The sequence below is a fragment of the Dreissena polymorpha genome, chromosome 13, assembly GCF_020536995.1.
Source record: "Dreissena polymorpha isolate Duluth1 chromosome 13, UMN_Dpol_1.0, whole genome shotgun sequence".
Classification (NCBI taxonomy): Eukaryota; Metazoa; Mollusca; class Bivalvia; order Myida; family Dreissenidae; genus Dreissena; species Dreissena polymorpha.
This window is the reverse complement of record NC_068367.1, coordinates 67,729,126-67,745,993: the sequence shown is the minus strand read 5'-3', so window position 1 is coordinate 67,745,993 and position 16,868 is coordinate 67,729,126. Positions and strand designations below refer to the sequence as shown.

The following is a 16,868-nucleotide window of genomic DNA, read 5'->3' as shown; positions in this document are numbered from 1 at the left end:
CTGCTAAAGTATTTAATGTCGATTACTTTAAGTGTACACGTGTATTTATACGTATGTAAAAACACAGTTGCATGTGTGGGTTCGTGAAATATGTAATAAGATACATAAGTCAGAGTGTCAACGAGTGTAGTCTACAAATAAAGAGAAAGCTGCTCGTGTTTCTTCACATTTAAAAGACATGCACTAGCTAAAACATTAGCTAAAACGCGATCGAGAAAAGGGTGAATACCTATTTTTATCATATGTGACTAAAACTAAAGCAGATTCAATTAATAACGTTCGACAATTCTTATTAAATTCACAACCTGATGAAAAGTTGTTGTTCCTCAAAAGTAAGCATGTTTCAAAAACAGGCACTAAAGGAACGAACGATAAAAAATCAATTACATGTCGATGTTCGATTCAATATGGTCACATTATGTAAGTGCTTAATAACTGCACGAGATACACACGTGATACAAACACAATCATGATGACCACGTGGTGACCTTCTTGCACCGGATGTCTACTTGAACAATGACGTCAGAACAGTAGGTTACCTATACCATGACATCAGACCACGTCTGCCTCTACCGGTACGATTCCTGTCTCGAAGCGCCTGAAAAATGGAAACGCTAACACAGTCTGGGGCTAATTCTGTATGGAAACGCTGACACAGTCTGGGGCTAATTCTGTTAACTCTTCACATGAATATGAGCATCGCTCCGGAAAAAACTCTACACAGGCTTATTATGGACGACACTTTCCACCTAGACTTGATGTTAATTTAGAAAAGACTAAACCGTATATTGCATAAAAGTGTCGTACCTAATGGTCCTGTGAAAACAACACAGGCTAATCTTGAACGACAATTTACGCAAATTTTAAGTAAACATTGCTGCTTAATGAAACTTTTACTTTTCGTAATGCGCTCATGTGTGCATTGACAATATTTCATATTGAATAAACATTTGAGTGTCGCTCTGGAAAAGCGCGACTAAATGCATGTACGTAAAGTGTCGCACCAGATAAGTACAGCTTAATCAGGGACGAAATACGTCTAGACTGGATTTTTGCTTAGAAGTGACTAAACGAAAAAGACCATTAATGCAGTAATTGTCGTCCTTGATTAGCATGTGCATGTAGCAAAAGCTAATCTGGGACGACAGTTTACGCGCATGCGTAACGCCCAGTTTTCACAGAATGAGGATGATATTCAAAGATGTAAAGAAAATATAATTGACTGACTATTCAGTTGTTGAATTAAGCTTTTTCTATTTAGGAAAGGATTACATCTAATTAAAACCTCCTCGCCATGCGCTTGTTTGTACCATGACAATCATTCCATATCGCATTAACAGTGAGCCTTGCTCTGTGAAAACGGGACTTTATGAATGCAGTCCGCACAGGCTAATCAGGGATGAGACTTTCCACCTTAATTGAATTTTCACTAAGAAGAGCTGTAGTTAAAACAAAAATGATCATAACAGGGAAAAATGACGTCCCTGATTAGCATTTGCGAACTGGATAAGCTAATATGGGACGACACTCTATACACATAAAATAAGTCCCGTTTTCTTAAAGCTTGGCTCATTTTTATTGCAACGTGTTGTTATTTGCTCTACCCCGAGGGAGGGAACGCAGTCCCTCAGTATGGCCTGGTAGGTGAATCCCGGGCGGCACATGCCACGCTTGTCCCGGAAGTCCCCCTGATACCGGATGTCGTCACCCTGTGACTGAGACAGGTAGCTGGCAAGGTCATCGTCGTCGTATATGCCCGCGTTGGCGCTCGGTAGCACTTTAACAGGGAACATAGGCGACATATTTAGTCTGCTATAGTGAATAGCGCGGAAAATCATACCACGTGATCTCCATTATAAGTGTGATCAAATAGTTTGCAACATGAACGTGTATCGGTTTCATCCGTGAACGCCTTTAACAAGGATAAAGATATGTTCAAAATGAAATTTCATTTTCTTTTAATAAAATCGCCAAATTAAAAATGAGCGAATAAAGATCGGCTATGCGTTTTGTTTAACATTTTATTTTTATTATTCGCCATTTAAACAAAAACGTGAGATATCACGCATAAATCTTCCTGATTTCTTTTTTGAAATGTTATTTATTAAAGTATTTTATTTAACAAATATGATCTTTTATAGAAACAATCATCGCAAACTTAACAAGTTATGTAATGAACATTTACGAATTTAACAAAGTCGATTGAAAACTACCTAGACTCTTAACTAAGTTAAGGACCGGCACAACGTATCATTGCATGCTTGTTAGCTATGCTGGAATGGCAGTCATATAACTCGGCAATATAGTATTTATCTGTCAACCTCACATCAATCTTATAACGAAAGGTCTGCATGAACAGAACATTTGTTAAATGAATAGTATTACATTATTCTAATCACCGTTCTTAATAAGTGGGATAAAGGCATTCACAAGAACACGCAACGTCGGACGCATTTACTATTGTTGTAACTTTCCTTTGGAAATAAGGTATGTCGGCGGTGAATTGTGAAGTACCATTTTTAATATTAAAATTAAGAACTATCATTTTGAAGACGCTATGACTGTTTACTGAAAGTCGTAGTTGCATTTTTTTTTACAAATCACGAGGCAAAACGGAAAAAATATATATTGATTTTATAACTACAACCCTTCAATAACAAAAATGACAGAAGTTTAGTTAACATATTTTTAGTGCGCATACAAATGCAACTTTACTGTTAAAATATAATATAAAGATAGGATTAAAATGAAACGCCGAAATAAATTAATATAAAACGAGCACAGTTTAGATGTTGCAGATTGTACAAACAATTCTATAAAGGTCGAATGATTTGACATTCATGTGGTAAAATGGTAAAACGCGCTTTTTCAATATCACACAAGGCAACAAGAACCATAAAAATCTGATAACAATATACAATTAAATGTGCCTATCAATTATGCGTATTTTGCATTATTAAATTGATTGATTGTTCTGAGTGTGAAGTGACACTTGCTTATATGTAATAAAAGGGCAAATCGAAAAACAGACACATTAGGCTTCATTGGTCCGCACAGGCTAATCAGGGACACCACTTTCCGCCTAAACTGGATTTTTGCTAAGAAGAGACTTTCTTTTAACGAAAAAAATCATTGAAGCGGAAAGTGTTGTCCCTGATTAGCCTGTGCGGACTGTGAAGGCTAATCTGGGACGACACTTTACGCTCATGCATTAAACCCCTTTTCATAGAGCACGGCTTAATTATGAATTATAATAACTCAGACAAAAATTAACGCGACGACATGGCACGACATAAATCGCATGAAGCATCATGTTGTGAAAGAAACATGTTCTTATGTAGGGATTTATTTGCTACCTGCTGTTGCCAATGACCAAACATAATATTTTGCTTTTGTGTTTTGTTTGTTTATAGAGTATTGCACTGTATCATGGCAATAAAATGAAACTCTACATTTTGGTATGATCTGTTATCGAAGTGTGATCAAATATTAATAATAATTATGATGTCTTTTCATGACGACGTATACGAAAAGTGTCCAATGATGTATGCATGGAGCAATGCTGCTTGCCTTATTATGTCATTCGTTTCATGATAAAACCTAAGACACGGTCTCTAAAGCGGGCTTAATAGAGGTATTCCATTAAGACCCGATTCCCCACGATTTGTCTCGATTTCCAATATTTTGAGGTCGGGGACATTCGTAGCTCAATCGGCGAAGGTCCTAACTCATTCGTAGCTAGTCGTAGGCCGGTCGTAAGTGATTCCTGCAACTCGTAAGCTCCCGAAAAATCGCGGCCAGATTTTAAACGTGTTTAAAATTTGGCCAGGACCTCCAAGACTGAATTTAATCGCAGTTGAATACAATGCTGCGAAAACTATTATGAATTTCAGCTCAAGATGACTCTGACACGAACATTATTGCATTTTTCCAGTGTAATGATACAAATTTCTGAGCTTATCCGAATTGGCTGGCTGCCAAAAACCGAATTCCCAAAACTCCGATTAACCCCTTAATTCATGCGCAATAAAAGTAGTTCTTCGCAGATCTCAATAATCCGCCTTGTAAATACAGAACATCACTATATAACATGACCGTGTCATAAAAATTGTAAAAAAATATTATTGAAGCAAAATTGCTAAGCATTGGCTACGACATAGTTTTTATTGTTTGCATATTCATGCGAGAATAAGTTCTTGACTTGACGGTCTAGGCCGAAAAGATACGAGTGTCTACGGAGACAGTATGAAGATTTTTTTTCTGAGACATTTTTTGAAGACATTATATTTGGTATTTATAAACATATTTTAAAATATTGTTATTTTATTTTGCGTTAACGAGACATTCGAGAAAAAAGAAAATGAAAAAACAACAACAAATATTCATGATCATTCTCGGAAATATACAAAGTTACCGGATACGGCATTTCACTGCGCAGATCGAGCGCGCAAATCGAGCGCGAAAAGTTCTACGTGAGACACATAAAAATCTGTACACCGTTCTTTATCAGGGTAAAGGCCCAGTCTCACTATGATGCCGGCGGAGCATCGGTGCGTGATCCGGGATCTACCGGGATGAACCGGGGCTATACCGGGATGAACCGGGGCCTCAACGGGGACGACCTGGATAAACCGGGGAAACCGGGAAGGACCGGCAACGACCGGCGCGGCACCGGGAACAACCGGGACTGCACCGGGAAAAACCGTGACGGCACCGTAGCTTCATCGGGGCCGATACAGACCCCGGCAGAGCTACGGCAACGCCCAGATAGAGCCCCGGTGAAAGCAGGTAGAGTTCCGGTATAGTTACGGTACATAAGTAAACCGGCGCTATGCCTGGACGCCGCCGGCATTCACCGGGGCTCCGCCGGGACATTACCGTCGACGACCGGGGTGAAACCGAAGCGTTGCCGTAGCTCTGCCGGGGTCTGATGCCGGTATAGCCCCGGTGAATGCCGGCGGTGTTACGGTATACCGAGGCTCTGCCGGGACGCTGCCGGCTTTCACCGGGGCTGAACCGGGGCACTACCGGCGACAACCGGGGCTCTGCCGGGACGCTGACGGCTTTCACCGGGGCTCAACCGGGGCACTACCGGTTTTCACCAGGGCTCTGCCGCGGCTTCACCGAGATAAACCGTAGCCAGTCCGGGTTGGCCGGGACTCTGCCGGGCTGTTGACCGGCTTCAACCGGGCGGCACCGGGAAATAGTGTGACCGCGTTAAAATAAATCTACAAATCATCCCGGCTCTCGCCGTTGTAGTATATAGACAAATATTGTCTTTTCTTACAGTCTCTGAGCTTCTGCACTCAACCGCTAGGGTCAATCCGTTTAAATTCGGACAAAGGGAGAAATTAGGACAAATCATCCTAAATGCATTTAACGGCACACTAAATCTAGCCACAGGCCTTCAGTGCCTACAGCGCTTTGATTAAATATAGTGCTCTTGCCCCTAGAATCGGTAATATATTGTTTTAGTCATTCAACTTCACGATTGCTTTCACAATATTGTACGTTTGATTTAATTGGGTATTTTATTAAAATTAAAACTGCGTCGGGAATAAGAAACCTGATCCATGGTGTTGTTTGTATTCGCACATTGTTTTTTTTAAATAAATATTTCATCAACCCATTATTAATTGCGGAAAATGTCTCTCGGGAGCAATGGTTTAATTTAATTTTATTTGCACGCTATTCAATTGCCAATCATTAAATGGAGCGCCAAATGCAATGTGCGAACGATTTAACGGTTAACCAAACGCACTCTCAACAATCCGCTTTTTGTACATAGTGGAATGATGTTAAAGCACCGTCGAGTATTATAGACTCTCTGTCGAGAAAAAAAAAGTTAAAAAGTGACGTTAGCACATTAACTGCTACATCATATTTTTGAATACTGTCTGCAGAATTTTCACCCAACAAACAAACAGTGCACTTAAGAAATTTGCAAAACTGTCGTTATGAAAGTATTATTCCCATTCAAAACGTATATGAAAATAGTAATATCCCGTTTTTTATTCGCAAACAACACGCTTTTAAATTAAATTACGTTTGAAAATTTAATTGATTCGCATTTCCATGAGTTAAGCGTATATGTTATGTGTATTTTCGCAGACGGCTTTAATCCTAATCGAAAGTAAGTTCCAGTAATCTGAATAGAGGCAGTCAAGTGCGTAATCAAAATGTCACATATTTACTCCAGTAATTTAATGGTGATCTTCTTTACAAAAAGTTTCACATTGAATGATAATGAATGCTTCAATCCAACGTCCATTCCAGTAATTGTCGTATCTTTGCAACCTTTCAGCGAGTGTCAAGTATTCACAGAGATGTGCCCGTCATATTTGATAAAAGTTAAGTCGTAACATGTGTCAATGTGTTGTAAAGGCTGTTGAGTTTCTCATTCTGGACTTATTCTTATTCAGATTTAGCCCATTTATGCCTAATGGACTCTCCCATCCTTCTAAATTGGATAAATTTATTTCCAAAATAAGGGATGTCTAGTATAATTATTTCTTCATTTAAAATATTTCTTACAGAAATTCCTTTAAGCAAACAGCGCAGACCCTGATGAGACGCCGCATCATGCGGCGTCGCATCTGGGTCTACGCTGTTTTCCAAGGCCTTTTTTCTAGACGCTAGGCATAAATGGGTTAAACAGCGTTTTATTAAAAGCGGTGTTGTTATCATTGACCACACTTTACGCACATGCATGAAACTCCGCTTGCCCAGCGTGAGGCTCATATATACTGCATATTTGATGGATGTGTATCGGTTTGGTGAAATCCGATTAACAGCTCATTGATTGATTGACTGTTGATATTTTAGTATCCGTTATTCCCTTAATGACAAATTATGCAAAATTGATGAAAACTGAAATGGCAAAGTATCGGCATTTTTTTATATAAAATGAGTGTGTGCCAATATGACACGAATAGTGCATTCAAATGGAATACGCGATTCCCCTTTTAGTTTTTATTCTAGAACGATGCTAACATAAATAAAGCACATTGTTTGGGGCATATTTAATATATTACAACTTACAAAATATAAAAATGTGAAACCAAAAGGCTACTAACACCTTAAGTTTACGTCAACCCATCTGATTATAATCCCATTATAATAAACCTTCACTAAATTAGTTTTGTTAGTGGAAACTGGGCTTCATGCATGTACGAAAAGTGTCGTCCCAGATTAGCTTGTGCAGTCAGCAAACGCTATTCGGGGACGACACGGTCCGCCTAAACTAGATTTTTGTTTAGAAGATACTACCTCTAGTTGAAAAAAAATCCATGAAAGCGGAAAGTGTCGTTTCTGATTACCTTGTACGGACTAGGCTTATAGGCTTATATGGTTCGTCAGTTTACGCATATGCATTAAACTCCGTTTTCGAAGAGCGATGCTCTTTTCCATTCCTAGTTGTTATGGAGAGCAGTGAATTGAACATACATTGTATATCATTTAATTTACGCACAGAATTGAAACGGTCATTACCCAAGCACAATTGACCAACTATAGACCTGTAAGAACACAAAAGGCTACTGAACACCTAAATAATCGGTCAATCCATCTGGGGGGAATAAACTCTTACGTTTTTAGTCTCTGTCTGGGAAAACTTACCATATTGCATGTGCGTAAAGTGTCATCCCAGATTATCCTGTGCAATCCAACCATATTGCATGTGCGTAAAGTGTCATCCCAGATTATCCTGTGCAATCCAACCATATTGCATGTGCGTAAAGTGTCATCCCAGATTATCCTGTGCAATCCAACCATATTGCATGTGCGTAAAGTGTCATCCCAGATTACCCTGTGCAATCCAAGCAGGCTAAATCAGGACGACCTTTTCGGCCTTAACTGGATTTTGGCTAAGAAGAGACTGTCTTTAAACGAAAAATTACATTAAGGCGGAAAGTGTCGTCTCTGTGCGGACTGCACAGGCTTATCAGGGACAACACTTTACGCACATGCATAAATCCCAGTTTTTCAAGAGCGAATCTCAAATGAATTAATGACTTTTTCTGTGCTGACCGTGGTGGTATTTAATATATGAATATTTTATTAACGTTATAAATGCCAAGTTGTTATGCTTGATGTATGGTCAATTACGCGACTTTTTTTCTGGTAGACGATCTCATGCGAGATTTAAACATTTAACTAGTGTTTTGTTTGAAGTATCTCCTATATCATGTAATACTAAGCGGCTTGACGGTGACAGGAATTAGTCTTATGATAATGTTTATGGAGTTTACGTTTACTTTATACAGTGCGAAGTATTAATAATGGTATCGTTGACCTTTCTTAGATTTTCTTGGTTTTAACATTTAGCGGCCCGTCTTTTCTGGAGAACGAGAATAATTATACATCTCCATATCCATGGACATGTGTTAATCATTTTTTAATTGTTTACTTCATCTCCTCAATTTAAATTACTCTATAAACACAATCCGCGATGCCACAATACCAGAGTTACACTACAGAGGTTTGATAGGTCATGGACATAATTTGGGAAGGAAAAACACTAAAGCATTATATACGAAGCATAAACACATATAAATTCCCGAATTACATCATTCTTTGAATAAATTAGTTTGTTTGGCGATAGATGTGACCACACTTATGTCTGGTTATCTATCCACATGGTTGAGAGAACGATGTGGCTTTTAGCGCAAAACTTTTTAAACTCGTCAATGGCGTTATTGTCCTAGAACATGTTTGCTATTCAGTGTTCGAATTAAGTCTTTTTAACTTGTTCAACCCACAGAAGATTATACGGGTAAAAGGCGCGAATAAGTGACGCTACAGCGGTTTGGATTACAGACATATCGGTTGTGTTATAGGGATTTCAGACTGATAAATGCAATTCCACTACATTTTATGGCCAACATACACATTATCATATCAGCAGACGTGAAATACCATCATTCAACATGTCAACAATCTATTTTCGTGACATTCATCACTTAAATTCTGCGTAAACCAATACATTCTATTATTCGTTCACTTCACTTGTATTTTACTGATTTCCACTCCATTCACCATTATAAAATATTCATCACTCACAACATTTAAAATGTGTTTTTAAAAAGAATCACTATCAATTTAAACTGTTGGTAGACGATTTGTATTTAATATAAAATAAATAATTATTTTATTATATCTGTTTATGAATGTCAACTAGAGAATACTCTTATATAATCATGACGTATTAAAATAATAAGTACGGTTGGTGAAGAACAGATAAATTTAAAATATTGATAAAGCTGTGACGTATTTACAAAGTTGATCATAAGGACACATTATGTTGAAAACTGTAGGGCTAAGATTTTGCCATGTTCTCTCGCATATATATGTAAAAATAGGCGATTTCTAAAAGTAATGTTCAGGTCCTCATGTATGTACTTACAAAGTTACTGGCTCTTTTATGTTTCCTGTGAGGTTTATGTTTATTTAAACGTATATGTTTTGTAATGAATACTTGGCAAAGTTTGAGATTAGCCAAGTCTTTTCACCTGTTAACAGGACTTGTTCATAGTTTGCCAAATTGCAATTGACCTTGTATACTTGGGTTTAAATAAAGAGTTGTTCTGTTCTGTAATTTAAGAAACAAATGAATGTCATTGATAAAAAAAAAGAATATATGAGTTTAATGCATTCAATCAAAACTAGACTTCTGACTAAGAAAAACGTTAAACAGTTTAGATGCTATGTTCCATGTCATCTAAGGTTTTCAAATATTTTAGTTCCAAGTGACAAAAACACACGTTTAATGTTTCAATCACTTTCAAGTAACATACACTTAAAAATAATATTAAGTTTAAATTAACACGTAAAATATAACAAACACTAAAATAATAAATCATTTTTTGAGAAAACAAATTAAGCAAGAATAACTCTTTTGAATTGAAACCGTTTGTATTGTATACGTTTATTTAATAGTAAAATGTATTAATTAGTTTTGTGAAATGTTTTCATCATAAAATTTAAACACAATACAAAATAAGCATAAAATGCCTGCTTAATGAAAATCAAGAACAAAAGAGTGTTTCATTTTTCGTTCTCTTCGTTGCTTCTAGCTTATGCATAAAAACCAATATATTGTGTTAGGCTTTACTTGTGGTAGCCAAAAGCCATTTGAATAATTGAATTATTAAATTTTAAACGCTCTGAGAAAATAAATCATCCGTTATATTATTAATTGTAATGTTGAAAGTCATTTAATGAATTTTAATCAATATGGTAAAATTGATTTTTAATATTCCACTGATTTGTATCATTTATATTGAATAACATATAAACCTATTCGAAAAATATGTTTCATTAAATGCCAATCATATTTAAAATAGTCTTCATTGAAGCCGCGTTATATGAAAACTGGGCTTAATCCATGCGCGTAGAGTGTTCTCCCCTTTTATGGAATGTTTCGTTTATTAATAGTTTCTTAACAAAAATCCAGTGTACATGAAAAGCGACGTCCATGAAAAGCCTGTTCGGACTGCACAGGCTAATCGGGGACAAAACTTTACGCACATGCATGAAGCCCTGTTTTCATAGTACGCGGCTCAATATTGTCCACTCGCTATTGAGCATCGCGTATTCAACAATTTAACTTCTATATGAATACACAGCAATACAAAATACAGTGGCGCAGACTGTGCATGTGTATTTGCCAAGAATAAATAACTCGTTTCAACGACGTAGTTACTAGTTTCTAACGCATAGAAGCAAATTGCGTAACTCATGGGAACGATATAATAAGTCGTGTTAACCATCAAATACCATGGAGGCTATCACAATTACGTATGAATATATTCGAGCGTATACATGTTTTTTAATCAAACTGAGCGTAATCTGAATTATTGATTATGACGTTACCACGAGTTAGATACCTCGTCCACATTATAGTTACTAAGTCGTTCCCACGAATATGTTTCCACGCATGAATAAGTCGTTTCCAGATATAACCAAATCATTCTGATAAGTAAGGTTTGTCGTTATCATGAATAAATAAGTCGTTCCCACGACTTACCAAACCTTTCCAACGAGTTATAGTATTGTAATTTAATTATAATTTAATTTGTTTATTAGTGTCGTAACGAAAACGAAAGTTAAAAACAAACGTTGACAATAACAGTAAACATTGTTGTATGGTATCATGTATATATACAAATACAATTACCAAGCATTTTGAATACACACATAAAAAAGAGAAACCTTTGTGGTAAAACATTCCATTCAACTCGTTATACTGCGAGTGATTATTACCGTATCTTGGCACGTTAGCCAGTATGAGGTTGCAGCACGTTACTGATGCAAGCAAAAAACACTGTTCTGATAAATTCTGTACAACTTAAATTAGTCATGGAACACAGCAGTGATCTTTTATACCCGATTATTAAACAGCAATTGCAATAAATGTAACTCAGCCGTAAAAAATACCCGACCATAGTGGGGATTCAACCCGGGACCTCCCGGGTCCGAATCAAACAGACACCATATAAAAGCTAGCTCATATAACAAGTCAGTACAAGATCTTCCTAATATACCGAACACTGCATCATTAAAATGTACAAGATTTAACTTCGTAATAGCAAAGTTCGTAGTAAAATTAATATGAAAATTAAAAACAGAACGTAACGACCTACTTGTGAACGAAACAATGACACAAGCACAAAGTGCCAACGTTGCGAGCTGTTGCCAAAACCCCATGATATTGCTATTCCTGATTTCCGGCCTTCAAAACACTACGTTACTCCCTAGTGTGACGTTTCCCAAGCTGGGCGACTGAATGAAAGTGACAGGATGTTTTTCTGGCGATCATAGCCGATGACAGAGATTGTTCTATTGGATAACGCAATTGCTGCTTCCCGGCACACCGATAATTAATAGACGATACCGGAGTGTTGGTAGTAACAAAAATAACACTTTCTGAAAAAAACTGGTCTTAATGCATGTGCGAACAATGTCATTCAAGATTACCATGTGCGTACGCAGAGGAATTCAGGGACGAACCTATACGCTTGTATGGGTTTTTTCGTTTAAATAAAGTCTCTTCTCAACAAAATTTCAGTTAAAGCGGAAAGTGGCGCCGCTGATAAGCTTGTGCATACTACACAGGCTAATATTGTATGACACTGTATGCACATGTATGAAACCAAGTCTACCCATCGCGAAGCTCAAATGGCTGTTCGAAGGCTGCAGAGCAGTTGTTGGTTTCTTACTTTGCTCAAAAGGAATACATATTAAGACCCTTACCCACGTACTACTGTAAAATCATCATCATTCTTGGGACAAATGTTCCTTGATATCTTGGGTCGACCAGACCAGTGGGACATAAATGTTCCTTGATATCTTGGGTCGACCAGACCAGTGGGACATAAATGTTCCTTGATATCTTGGGTCGACCAGACCAGTGGGACATAAATGTTCCTTGATATCTTGGGTCGACCAGACCAGTGGGACATAAATGTTCCTTGATATCTTGGGTCGACCAGACCAGTGGGACATAAATGTTCCTTGATATCTGGGGTTGACCAGACCAGTGGGACATAAATATTCCTTGATATCTTGGGTTGACCAGTCAGTGAATTCGACACAAAATATCGGAATTTAAATACGTAAATTCCTCTTTGTTTAAATCTGAAATCAACGAACTTAAAAGTCCTCGAAAAATTCTCTTTGTCTTGAATACCGACGATATTTTATGGCGACGGATGTCAATGATTTAAAACTTTTCTATGTACTCAAATCGAATAATACGAGTAGTCATGGAAAAATAAGGAAAGACACACTCATCTTTTTTACAGGGCAATTATATTTTTTACCGCTTTTCTCAGAAATTTGCACATTGTTTTTTTAATTTTAAGAGTATGCGTTTATAATAAATTGGTTAGGAACCCATTTAGGAAACCTCATCTTAATATATGTTTCGCCTTTGTAAAGGAGGTCGTTAATCGTGGCCCTCTAGACTCGTTCATGCAATAGTTCGTGTAACGCACAAATATATGTGTATACTACATATGATCCGTTTGGGACTCGAGCGTTTGTTAAAGTAATCCCAAAAACGCCTATTTGGGAATATATGACGATTACATTTTTTAATATTGTACAAAATACACAAACACAATTACCGGTACTCCTAGCGCAAATTTAATTTCCAATGTTATTACCGGTAATTAGTTTTGGGAACTGTTCTTATCATAAAATATAAACAAAATACAAAAAAGCATAAGATGCATGCTAAATGAAACTCAAGAACAGAAGATTGTTTCATTTTTCGTTTTCTTTGTTGCTTCTAGCTTATGCATTAACAACAATATATTGTGTAAGGCTTTAATTGTGATAGCCGAAAGCTATTCGAATAATTGAATTCTTTAAATTGTAAACGCACTTAGAAAATAAATCATCCGTTATATTATCAATTGTAATGTTGAAAATCATTAAATTAAATTTAATCATTATGGTTAAATTGATTTTTTTATTATTCCATTGATTTGTATGATTAATATTGAATAACATATAAACCTATTCGGGAAATATGTTTCATTAAATGCCAATCATATTTAAAATAGCCTTCATTGAAGACGCGTTGTATGAAAACAGGGCTTAATCCACGAAACATTCCATAAAAGGGGAGGACACTTTATGTCCTCCGCTTTTATGGAATGTTTCGTTTATAATAGTTTCTTAACAAAATCCAGTTTAGATGAAAGGCGACGTCCATGAAAAGCCTGTTCGGACTGCACAGGCTAATCGGGGACAAAACTTTACGCACATGCATGAAGCCCTGTTTTCATGGTACGCGGCTCAATATTGTCCACTCGCTATTGAGCATCGCGTATTCAACAATTTAACTTCTAAATGCATACACATTATAAAATTACTGCACATGCAATGAGTGTTTGCTACTTGCGATACAAACGTAAATCAACAAAGACGTGTAGTTTATATTGATCCATTACTTTATTCAGAACACCCCACCGTCCCCGCCCCCATCCCCACCCACGAAAGCAATAAGAATAAATAGCACAACCAGAAACAATAAGTACCACAATTAGCAGGTAAACTAAATAAAACTGTACTAAATTTAAAACATTTTTTTTCAATATTATCAGAATATCTGACAGTGTCTCAAGCTTGTAAATGGCAATCAGATTGGTATGACAGTTCTATTCATCGTGGTGGCTGCAAACTTTTTGATTAGCGTTAACTTTATCTGAAATGTCATCGTGAGGTGTTATAATTTTTTAAATAAAATAATGCACATACAAATGTTATACTAGAATAAATCTTTACTCGCAGTTATGAGTAAATAATATTATATCTGTTCTCAAAATACTATAAACTCCTCATCATCATTATCAACAACATTAACATAATCTTCATCAACATCATCATCTTTAATAATTTCTATCCTTATAAGTATAAACACACAGACAAATTGAGAGTAGGGTTTGTATTTGACAGGGCTTACGACACATGAATATAATACAAACAATTCTTTTGACGACTGTATGTCTTAAACGAGCAACAGAGATTGACCTCAATGGCATGCTCAGTTGAAGAGTCTCGAGACGTCAATAAACATTGCGATATCCATGTCATGACTTTTGTATCTTAACAACTGAAACGAAACTATATCAATTCTGTATGACATGTCGTCATATGTATAATTAAACATGAATATATGACGCATGTCAATAGTGTAATGTTATTTATGTATATCTGGGAGTAAGCCCACAGTCAAAATCAAACAAGTTCACAAAGTGAAGCATTAGTTTTGTTTTACAGCAGCTGCGTTATTTGAAAAAATGATCCATTACTACCGCGAGCAAGATATGCAACCCTACTGCTAATTTTTCCTTCGTTTTTTCTGTTATGGGCAGGAGGACGTACAAGGACCCATGGCTCAAAATCGGTTCCTAGGTGCCTTCATCACCTCCTGAAACATCTTTTTTTTAGAGAAATGTACTTATAAACAGCTATTACTAGAAAGTTATTTTTTTTTCATAAACGATGCAAATAGCACATGGTCGCATTCAGTTCGCAAGTTAATTAACATAATAAATATATAAATAAACGGCAATTAAAATAATGTGCAAACTAATAACAGTTATAATAAAATAACTCCACGACACTTCCGGTGGTTTTTATTATGATTCTGAATTAATGAAAAACAAATCGAATTATACGATGATTTTTTGTTTTATTTTTAAGCCCTTTATAATGGTGTAATTAATTTTAAAATGTAAATCGAGAATTTCCGAATATTCCAAAATTAAAAATATTAAGGAAGTAACACTCAGCTTAAGTATATTACGTTTTTAATTAAAGTGATATTATAGACATTTTTCACTGTTGAATTGAGCTGAAAACAATTAACAGGTCAAAAGAGTTAGTTAAAATGTGGTTACTGACCAATTATCTGCAACTCATCTTGCTACCAGTTGTTTATAAAAAATATATTTTATATTATATATCTTACGTGACCCACCCAGTCCTGTAAGCCGATATGATCCGTAAAACAAAATGGTGTCTTTGTGTCGTATAAACGAATCTGCACTAAAACTAAATTTAGGTTCACATTGTACATGCGTGATCGGTTGTCAAACGAAAGTACGGTTGATATTTAAATGCATTATTTTTCTCTTTCCTGGATATTGTTTTAGTATGTTGATGCTGCATTAACAAATATAAGTGTATATGAAGCGAAAACACCAAAAATAAACAACGGTTGCGATAGGCACCTATAAACAGTTAGATGCCCATAATATCACTTTAAACTAAGACCAGATGGATGCTATACATGTGACCAACTCAATTATCTTAATATTCAATGGTGTTGTGTAACCTTTGCCATTATTAGAAGAATCTCATTTTTCGGTGTTTTACAACTGGCCTATCTTTTAGAGGGAAAAGACACTGTTTAACAGGCCCGTACCCAGGCACTGGGCCCAGGGGCCCGCCCCCCGCCCCCCAGCAGGCTGTCTTGTTATGATTTTTTTTATAATGAGCCTACTGCAAATTTTTCTCACATGAAAGGACCTACAGTACACTTACCCGCAATACAAATGCGCATATGTGTTTTATAGCCCCTTATACACAAGGCTGCACACCACACTTTTTAGCCACCAATGCGAATTGGCCCCGGAGAAATTTCTAAATAAAGAGAACATTGCTCAAGTAAGCACCATTTTGAGTGTCTAAATAATAATGAATGTCAGATTTGGGTTGTGGTGATTGTTCTTGGATGTTTATTAGTTACCAAACATTGGTATTTGTAACTATAGCTGTATACAGGAAGTAGAATTAATGCAATTCGAAAACAGGTGTAATGCTGGCTCCAGTCAGTATTTCTGGTGGAAATTTGAAAGGACGTACGGACATTGAAGTATTACAAAAAGTCTAACCCTTTGACCCCCAATTTTCTCCATTGCTGTTTAGTACTTGGTAAGTTACCTATGTGAAAACATGGTTTCAAGGCACCTTGCGTCTGCAGGAAATTGGCAGTTTGTATGTTGAAACTGGCTTAAAAAGCACTTTTATTATAATGCTCTCGTAGGTAGACACAAGGTAGGTAGACAAAATATTGCCTAGCGCTAATTTACTCGACAATGACTCAAAACCATACGAAATTTCTTATGATATTTATTATCACTTCTAAAATGAAGCGTAAACAGTTAACATTAGAGACGTTTCTGAACAAAAAACAAAATACTGATGACGATATTTCTCAGCCAATTTTGAAAAAGTATAACGCAGTAGTTGATATCAGGTAAAATATCACCATAATCAACTATTTTGGATTTATGTCTTGTATGTTTGTATTTCTTTCCAACAAACTCTTGTAAATATATACCGGTATATATTTA

The 16,868-nt window shown here is 36.4% G+C and overlaps 2 protein-coding genes across 3 annotated transcripts in view; one reads left to right on the top strand and one right to left on the bottom strand.

Moving 5' to 3' along the window:
* Positions 1 to 16,868, top strand: part of LOC127855464 (uncharacterized) — a 57,300-nt gene that overhangs the window by 20,352 nt on the left and 20,080 nt on the right. The window lies entirely within an intron of this gene.
* On the bottom strand, positions 10 to 11,776 carry LOC127855465 (uncharacterized). Of its 2 annotated transcripts, XM_052391048.1 has the most exons (4): positions 11,643 to 11,776; positions 1,605 to 1,777; positions 540 to 598; positions 10 to 131 (listed from the first exon to the last, which is right to left on the bottom strand). In XM_052391048.1, exons 1-4 carry the CDS (start codon positions 11,704 to 11,706, stop codon positions 110 to 112), a joined length of 318 nt encoding a protein of 105 aa, XP_052247008.1. In that variant the 5' UTR covers positions 11,707 to 11,776; the 3' UTR covers positions 10 to 109. The 2 variants fall into 2 exon arrangements, 1 of the variants encoding a protein (XP_052247008.1); XR_008037553.1 differs by lacking the exon at positions 11,643 to 11,776 and adding an exon at positions 6,047 to 6,319 and having other exon boundaries at positions 10 to 598.

Excerpts from the sequence above, each read along its gene's own strand:
- LOC127855465 (XM_052391048.1), bottom strand. The coding sequence starts at position 11,706 with ATGGGGTTTTGGCAACAGCTCGCAACGTTGGCACTTTGTGCTTGTGTC. Across the intron at positions 1,778-11,642 it reads TGTCATTGTTTCGTTCACAA|TGCTACCGAGCGCCAACGCG; the intron begins GTAGGTCGTTAC and ends TCCCTGTTAAAG. Across the intron at positions 132-539 it reads GGTCTGATGTCATGGTATAG|ACTACACTCGTTGACACTCT; the intron begins GTAACCTACTGT and ends CTTTATTTGTAG.